This window comes from Sinohyriopsis cumingii, chromosome 12 (assembly GCF_028554795.1).
Source record: "Sinohyriopsis cumingii isolate HCF-2022 chromosome 12, ASM2855479v2, whole genome shotgun sequence".
NCBI lineage: Eukaryota > Metazoa > Mollusca > Bivalvia > Unionida > Unionidae > Sinohyriopsis > Sinohyriopsis cumingii.
In genome coordinates this window covers 60165854-60175325 of record NC_142972.1, presented here as the reverse complement: position 1 = coordinate 60175325, position 9472 = coordinate 60165854, and the positions used below count along the sequence as shown (strand labels likewise).

Genomic DNA, 9472 nt, shown 5'->3' with positions numbered 1-9472 from the left:
ATATAAATCCCACGCTTGTACTAGTGTATGTATGTTTCTGTCTCTGTTGTGTTTGACCCTCTACCATCATTGTCCCTAGATAGTCCCACCATGTTCAATTCCCCTTGACGCTATACAGATCCACCATGTTCAATTTCCATATGTTAAATTCCCTTGAGGCTATATCCCCCAGGGGTTTCCGTAATGTTAAATTTCCCATTGTCCCTAGACAGTCCCACGATCTATTCCCCATGTTAAATTCCCATTGTCCCTAGACAGACCCACACTATAGTCCCCTGTTCCATTCCCCTTGTCCCTAGACAAGCCCAAACTCTATTCCTCATGTTAATTTCCCTTGTCCCTAGACAAGCCCAAACTCTATGTTAAATTCCCATTGTCCCTAGAGTGACCCACGATTTTTCTCCATGTTAATTTCCCTTGACGCTAGATTGTCCCACGATTTTTCTCCATGTTAAATTTCGCTTGACGCTAGATTGTCCCAGGGGTGTTTTTAATGCTAATTCCCATTGACACTAGGGTATCCCCATTCACTACTAATGACTCGCTGTCATCCAAAAAGAGCAAGCATGCCATTATGGAACTGCCGAGCAATCGCGATACATTTCTCTTCACAACCACATTTCTCCTCGGCTGACAGTGTCAAAGGCTTTTTTTTTCACGTCAACGAATGTCGTATACAGGTTGGAGTTCTGTTCCTGGCATTTTTCATTCAGTTGACGAGTTACAAACACCATGTTGGGGGTCCCTCCTTCTTTCATGAAGCGACAATGACTCTCTGAAAGGAGCCTTTGATTGATGTGATGAACAAGCCAATTCAGCATAATTCTCTGACTTTGCATTGGACAGTCTAGGCTACAGAGTATACGCTTGACCTTACTTCCGATGTGCACTTGTCTACAAAAAGAAAATGCCAGTTCCTCAACTTCAGAAATAAATTGTACAAACAAAATAAATTAACCCAAAGCCGATAACTTTTATTTGTTTTTTTTTATAAAAAAATATTTTTGTATATTAGGTCATTCATTCATTATACTTTCGAAATCTGGTGTTGTCTAGTCTAGAAAATATGTTTTAAAATTTTAATAACTACTAAGGATAATTTATTTGAGATAAATTCAGGCTGATTTTTTTTAGCACACAGGAACAGTAATTTTGGCTAACCGTGTGCTTGTATCACGTACATTTTCCACAAGTACAATAACCAAATAAATTTTATAAACTGTACATAAAATTAACATTGAGGTATGCCAATATTGCATGCTGCAAAAGCAAACAACTTCACCTTACACCTGCCACACTAAAGTTCGTAATATATGTAGAGCACCCCTTGACGGATTTGAGATCGGTATGGGAACCAGAAACCCAAAGTTTATCTCTCCACTTTACGAAAAAGGCAGAGAGTGTTCCGATTAAATCACTAATTAAATGGAAAATTTGAGTTCAGATTATCTGATACGGTCTACAGAACACTTTCTTTACAGTTTATAACTGATGACAGATTTTCCAAAATGTTGGAAATAACGACGAGGTACAGTTGCTACAAACTTTGAATGACAATACGTTCGATATTTTTTAAGAGATAGGCAAACTGCAAGATCTTTTGCTAACTTCCATTTCAAAATGGCAACTTTGAAAAGAAACATAAATTGAATCCACCCAAGTGCTATTTGTATAGACTTGGTCTCGCATAGAGGAAACTAATATGATGAAAAGAAACGAAACCCGAAATAGCAAGGATTTTCTTTGTGTAAGTCCTATAAACAGTTCCTATTTGCGTTGGTCAGATGGTAATGTTATTTCGTGTCATTGTTGTCGGAGATCCTCATGTGGGGAAATCTTCGATAGTGCACTATTTCAAAGAAGGAAATCCGAAACCTGCTATCCTGTCAACGACCCAGCCTGATCTAATCGTGGTAGAAGCAGAATTGAAGAATAAGGTCAAGGCCAAATTCGAAATCTTCGATACAGCTGGACAAGAAATATACGGGTAACGGTAACGAATGAATGTCATGATGTATATAAAATAGAACTCAAATTAATCCAAAGTTTTATTATTTTCCGTCTCACATTAATTGGGTCATAATCACTTACGTGGCCTGGAATACTATGGTATCGTGGTCTTAAACTTAGCGATCGACAAACAAGTAAATAAGGACACTTAACTGCAAGATATTATATTAATTAGCATTTCCTATAATCCTTCCCAGTACTTTTTGATATTTGCACATTTATGTTGGGGTGTATATAAATGTCCAACTATAAAAAATGGGGTGGGAGGTGTCAGAAGAAAATTATTTGATACTGTATACGTCTATTTGTTGATTCGGCTCAAGTTAGGGACAGATTATAGGCTGATTTGGCCACAATACCTGGCTGATTTGTTGTTGTTGTTGTTGTAGGGTTTAATACCATTTTTCAGCATAAGATAGGCCATACATGGCGGCCAGTATTAATGGTGGAGGAAGAACCAGGGGAAAACCCCGGAAAGAACCACCGACCCACGAGAAGCTACTGGTAAGCTTTCTCACATACCAACATATGCTGAACCTGCGACTCGGCCACTCTGGGTCCCTGGCTGATTTGGACAATGTGAAATATTGAAAGGAAAACAATGGAACACATACCTGAACTTTTTTGTTATTGTAATTGTTTTTGCAAGCACAGTAAGAGAGAGAATGTAAAAAGTTGATTTGCATCTTTTAAATTTGCATCAGATAGTTATTACAAAATTTCTTAGCTGAAAACAGAACAAAATATATATGAGCTATCGCATTTGAATTTTTTAACCAAATAACTTTCCAATGTTTCAGTAAAAGAAAGATAACAATTAACTTTACATAAATCAGGCCAATATCAACACTATCCAACAGTAATGTATATAACAGTAATGTATATAAATTGGCCCACAATATTTCTTGATTTCTCTTGCAAATAGCGCTTTCTTCACATCATATCTACCAAATAGCTGTCTAAAGATTTATTCATGAGCAAAACAATAACATACATACTTTGCTGTTATCATTCAGTTTTTATCTGTTGTTATCATTGAATTGTTGCCTTTTGAGTAAAATCTCGAACCAGTAAACCAATTTATTTTCATTTTAACCTTTGAAACATTTGAGTATATTTGATTTAAAGCACATATTAAATTCATTAAATATTTATTTCAGAATATATACTCTTACACTAATACTTATAATAACACTTCCATGTAACCAATGATAGCAAGGTCATTTAAGTAAGCATTATATTTTGTGTTCTAGAATGGTATTAAATTTAGCAAATTGGCAAATGACATCAAAAGTGCTTTAATCATTTGTGGCATTTGCCAAACGGTTTTGGCTAGTTCATGGTCAGGTGATCCCACTGTTAGTGTTTGCAGTTAAATTAATTAAGAATGCTATGATCAAACAAAGTAATAACCAGTGATAATTGAAGTAAAGATGGTATCCAAGGGTAAAACTGAGGAGATTTCAATGTAAACAAATGAGGTAGTGCCAGAGACTATTGATGGCACAGTGGAAGTCCTATGCTGAGAAGTACATAAATAAAATTATTTTAAATAATAATATCCATTTTCAATAGTAACATACATGTATTTAAGTCATACATTATAAATTTAGCTAATGAAAATCTTGTTGCTCATTATTTTTTGTATATAAGGTTTATTTTGTATTATGAAATATTCTTCATAAGTCAATTTGAAAACAAGGTATTAACATACTTGGACCAGTATATATCAAGGGAAAAAAATAGCATAGTGAGACCAATATATATAGTCAAAAATGAATAAACTACATTGATTTTAGTGTTAATATCAGAATCTTAAATGGTACATTATGAATTCAGAGAACAAAAATTAAGATATGATTTTTTATGCAAGATTATTAAAATATATATATATATATATATGCGTTACTTGCCACTAAAAGTATTTAGTATACTGTAGAGAATAAGATTAATTCTAAATAAATCTCACATAAAAATTGATATACTCAGAATACAAAATGAAAATTTAAACAAAAAACTTAGTGAATTAAGTCCCATATTTGTCTTAATGTTCTGTCACAAGTCAAAAAGTTCCAAATGAATTCCAGTGGTTATCCCAATAAATTCCAATATTGAATGTGCTAATGTACCAGTAGCCTTGAATGTGTTAATGTGCCAACAGTCTTGATGTATTACAATGATATAATCCAAAATGTGCTTGAACAAATTCATAATAATCCCAAAATAATGATTTAATCCAAAAATGAAAGAGCACTTTGTAATTTAAGTGAATCCTCTTACATTAAAAATTGAAAACGATAAGAAGACTGATTCCATTTCAGATGTTAACATAGGAATGTGCAATTTTGCAGTAAAGAACCATTAAAAAAGCTATGACACAGTAACAGAACTAAGCTGAAGGTCCACTTCCTTTCTTAAACATTCTAAGTTGTTTACAAGATCAGAAATTTCCAAGTGAAAAATTAAAGTCCTGAACTTGGATACAAGTAAACAAGTTTACCTCCATTAATAATAATCTAAATATTTAACCCATAATCATAGAGAAATATTAGCTAACAGTATGCACTATATCGTTTGCCAAATAAATGTCACTAGTCTGGTTGGCCCTTAACTCGATTACTGACTAAGGTCAGTTGCACATAGTCACTTAAGAATTCAATAGCCAGCATCATATTTCACAGCAGACCCCAACTACTACTTGATTTTAGGTCATAACCTTGCATTCAATACAACAGTGCCATATTTGTTTACATACACTCGATCATTTCTCTTTCCATAGACAATTTACATAATATAGGAAAATTAATGTATTTCATAAGTATAACTAGTTGTCATTACAAATTGGTCGATAGCATAGTCTGTTCTCTCTTAAAGATATTTAAGCCAAACCCCTGCAGTGCGAATTATTAATCACTGTCTTGAACTAAATGTTGGACACATGCACACATACAGCTTATCAATAAATAACTCTATCTCGTCAAGCTCATACATTAATATGATGCATACTTGTGGTCCGATAAATTAGGTCCCATACCTGTAGTGAGGCTGTAGGACCGTCACCGTCAGTCAGTATCAGTACAGGTTTGGTGGCTGATTTATCAGATTGGCTTGTACCACCATGGTCAGGAACACCTTGAACTAGGAAACATTAGGATCAGGTCAGGTGTTGGGGTCGGGTGGAATTTTTCAAAAGCACCCTGACTTTCCTTGAAGGGGCCCCGAGTGGCCGAGTGGTCTAAAGTGCTCACATTTATGGATCACTACCATTTCACCTCTGTCTGCATGGGTTCAAGTCTCGGGTTCGGCCAGTGTGGGTATTTGGGAAAGCTTGCCAGTAGCTTCTCGTGGGTAGGTGGTTCTTTCTGTGGTTTATCCAGGTTCTTCCTCCATCATTAATACTGGCCGCAATGTATAGCCTATCTTGTGCTGAAAAATGGCGTTAAACCCTACAACAACAACAACAACTTTCTTTGAAAGGGCACCAAAACAAAAGTCAGTGTCTTTTTACTCCAAGTGTGCATAACACCAGACAAACGTGCACAAGAATAAAATGATGGTCAAATTTTAAATGATAGTGTGTATGTATTTGTGTTTGGGGTGGTTTTAAGCCAGAGGAGGATATCTTGACCCCCCCACCCCCGAGCTGGCCCTGAACATGATTGATACATGTGAGCAATCAAAGGTAATATTATAAATATGACAATAATTGGGATATTATTTTGCAGCCAGTTAAATATTACCAAATTTGCTTTCGAATGCTCTTTTGAATCCTTTGTTGGCTGTCCTAAAGCTGACAACATTGCCTGATGATTTGTTCCAGATTGCCCCAGTTCGACAATAGAAAAGTCCTAACTTTTTGGGTCAGTCTAGCTCTTCGTTTTTCTGTTTTTAATTTTTGTTTATTTTATAAAATCATCACTTGCATTCTATAAAACCTGGTATTTGTTCTGTTTGAATGTCATTAACTTTAATATTGTAGTCCAAATCTATCATTCATACTTGTATCAAACTGACATTTTTTCTTCTGAAATTCTGTGTACAAAGACAAAGGAATTTTGTTCTTAATTGCTGTCCTTTATTTGGATTTTTCAGTCCAAATTTGAATGGGTCAATTCTTTCACTGAATATGGTTGATCAAAATGCTTTTGCTTTTAACTGTTCTAACAATACAGAAAATAACAAAACTAATGTTATGATCCTCTTTTTAATGCATTTCTTTAGTGTGGACCCATTTAGGGACCAACCATATAATTTTCAGGGGGTGGGTGGGTGGGGTTAAAAATTGCTCTGAATTATAGTGAAATAACCATATATCCTTATCTTTGTTGAAAAAAAACATTATATTGAGGTCAGGCACAAAACATATACTGGCTCTGTTGATCCCCCCCCCCCCATGGAATGGTCAGTCCCTTACTGCCATTTATGGCAATATGTTCAGTCAAGTAACAATTTATTAAATCATCAAATGTGAAAATCTAAATCCTGTATCCTATTGTAATTTGATGGACTTGATGTTGCATTGTATTATTGGTAAAGTCAAATAAATTCTTATATCTTGTACAAAACAGTTTTATTTTACAGGTCTCTAACTAGGTCCTACTACAGAGGTAAAGATGGTGTACTGATTGTCTATAATGTAACAGATAGAAAGAGCTTTGACAGCATCCAGAGATGGTTAGAAGAGGCAAAGATTAATTTACCTGGGATGACCAATATTTATATTGTAGGAAATATGATTGACAAAACTGAGCCACGAATATCTGCAGCCGAAGGCAAACACAGGGCTAAATTCCTTAACTTAAAGTATTTTGAAACATCTGCGAAAGACGGAACAAACATTTCTGATATGTTTATTTCCCTGGCAGAGGACATTTATAGAGAAAAAAAGGAAAGGCCAGAATATCATCAATCCATTGTCAATATTGGGGATGATTTCCAAGGTAACAGGGACCAATCCAGTTCCACATCTTGTTCATGCTAAACTATTATAAAGACACAATATTTTAGGTAATATTATAAATATACATAGAAACTATCATGCAAATTTGGTGTGAAAGTTAATATTTGCTGAAATTTTATGGATGTTAATTTTGTATGCTCCTGTCTATATGTAATACAAATGTTTCAATTAACTTTTGTTCTTAAAAAAATTTGTCAGGGAAACTTGCGGTATTGTTACGATGGCATAAATAAAAGGCATAGTCTGTACATAACTTTTTGTTTAATGTAAGACTTGAAATTTTGTATTTCAGGGAGAGGATTTCAGAATTGGATCTCTGACACAATGCTGATAATGATAAATGTTGTAGTTTTATTCTTATTGGCAGGATTGTTTTTATATATGCAAGTGCTTTTTTGTGTTTCGCCATCTTTGCTTACGTCATTTTAGAGACCACCAGACTGTATATTTATATTTTTATAAAACTATATTTTAGCAATCTGCAATTTCTTTTACAAATGACCTGTATCAGAACTTTTGTTATATCCATGTTGACTTGCATTTATTATATTAAACTGGCTTTTTGTGTTTCATGCTATTTATTTTATATTTCAAGACAGAAGAGTAGCAGTATATTGGTATAAAAAATTTTTGCTACTTTTTCTTTCTTTCTGAGCAAACTGCTCTGTCAGTTTACATAGATATCTCTCACATACATACATACATACATACATACATACATACACACACACATACATAACTAGGATCTATTTAAAATGTGTAATAATACTAATAAAATTAATTGTTTTTATTATTATTATTATTATCCATGTGAATGCAATTAAAAGCATCACAGACTTTCTCTTTTCAGTCACATAGTAAAGAAGACATGGATAATTATTTATCTATTTCCAGTTTATCTATTGCATGCCTTTGTGATTAAAGGCCTTTCAGAGAATTGCTCAATATAGTTCCTGGAAATGCCTTATAATAATAATAATAATAATAATGAAGACTTTATTTAGAGAAGGTAACTAGTTACAGAACTCATCTACCTTGAGGCCTTCTGTCTGTTATGTAAAATATACAGTATATACATGATGTGAAGAATCTGGCTTGACACTAAATAATTAAGTAATTTTAAATTCAGATTATCAGTCCTGGAACACATGCACAGGCATCTGTGAAAACATAAACATATATAAAACAAAATATCCTCCATTGAAAAATTTAACTGTGAAAATGATGCAAAATTACAGAAAAGCAGGCAGTATTTTTTGTACTAGAACTGTTCAATTTTCTAAAGATTTCACCCATTTAAGACATTGATTATGAAAAAATGAAATGCCTTATGTCACTAGGAATATTGTTCCTACCTAGTGGACCAGTATATTGAAAACTTTTTTAAAAACAATTCCTTCTTTGATCTTGGTATAATGTAATTTATACTTCTTATGGACCTTAAATTTGGAGTACCATCAGCATCTCTTTGGTGAAAGATATTGCTTAGATAGACAGGAATGGCTTTTCTGGATACTTTATACATCAATTTGGCCTTTCTAAGAAATATTCTTTCATGTATTGTTAAAACCTTTATATTATTCATTGCATCCTGAAAATTGTTTATACAATGATCTAGAATTAAATAGCAAGCCCTCTTTTGGAGTCTTAAAGGTGTTGTTATGTTTGAATTAGAGGTATTACTCCAAATTACATTACAGTAGTCCAGATATGGCTGAATATAACTTTTATAAAAGATGACCATATACTGAAGAGGAATGTATGTTTTGAATTTCCTCAGGAGCCAAAGATAAGAATTAACCTTTTTTGAAACATGTTTAATGTGAATAGACCAAGTAAGATTATCTAAGAATACACCAAGAATTCTATTTTGAGAGGTCATATTAAGGCTCACATTGTCAAATAGAACCTGGAGTTTGTCACTATCTAGCCTTGTTCATTTTTGTTTTGTTGTAACTAGTAGGGCTTTCATTTTTTTCTGTATTTATGATCATGCTGTTTTCCTTGCACCATACTGTAAGTCTGTTTAGAGCATCTTGTAGGTTATTTTCAAGTACCGTTTTGGTTTTACCCATCTCAGTCAGTGTAGTGTCATCTGCATAGAGGTCAGTGGAAGAAATTGAAGTTCCTATTTTAAGAGGTAAGTTGTTAAAAAATAGAATGAATAACAGAAGTCCAAGGATAGAGCCCTGTGGTACTCCACAATTAATAATTTTACTTTTAGAAAGTTTACCATTTAATGATACTTTTTGCAATCTATCGGTTAAGTAAGAAGTAAAGTAGTTTAGGGAGTTTTCATAGCATTGATAGATTTTTAGTTTTTCAAGACAAATTTCATAGTCTACAAGATCAAAAGCTTTTCAAAAATCAACCATAATAGTGCCTACCATTTCTCCTTGATCTAATGCTTTGAGCCATTTATCAGTCAAAGATACAAGTGCAGTTTCACAGGAGTGATTCTGGGGAAAGCCAGACTGATTATCATGAATAAGATCATAAGTG

The 9472-nt window shown here is 33.6% G+C and overlaps 1 protein-coding gene across 1 annotated transcript; it reads left to right on the top strand.

The window, feature by feature from the left end:
* Positions 1-1398: 1398 nt before the first annotated feature.
* LOC149786561 (ras-related protein Rab-8A-like) lies at positions 1399-7540 on the top strand. The gene is made up of 2 exons (XM_089977067.1): positions 1399-1987; positions 6592-7540. Exons 1-2 carry the CDS (start codon positions 1785-1787, stop codon positions 6989-6991), a joined length of 603 nt encoding a protein of 200 aa, XP_089833193.1. The 5' UTR covers positions 1399-1784; the 3' UTR covers positions 6992-7540.
* Positions 7541-9472: the final 1932 nt, after the last annotated feature.

Excerpts from the sequence above, each read along its gene's own strand:
- LOC149786561 (XM_089977067.1), top strand. The coding sequence starts at position 1,785 with ATGGTAATGTTATTTCGTGTCATTGTTGTCGGAGATCCTCATGTGGGG. Across the intron at positions 1,988-6,591 it reads GCTGGACAAGAAATATACGG|GTCTCTAACTAGGTCCTACT; the intron begins GTAACGGTAACG and ends TTTATTTTACAG.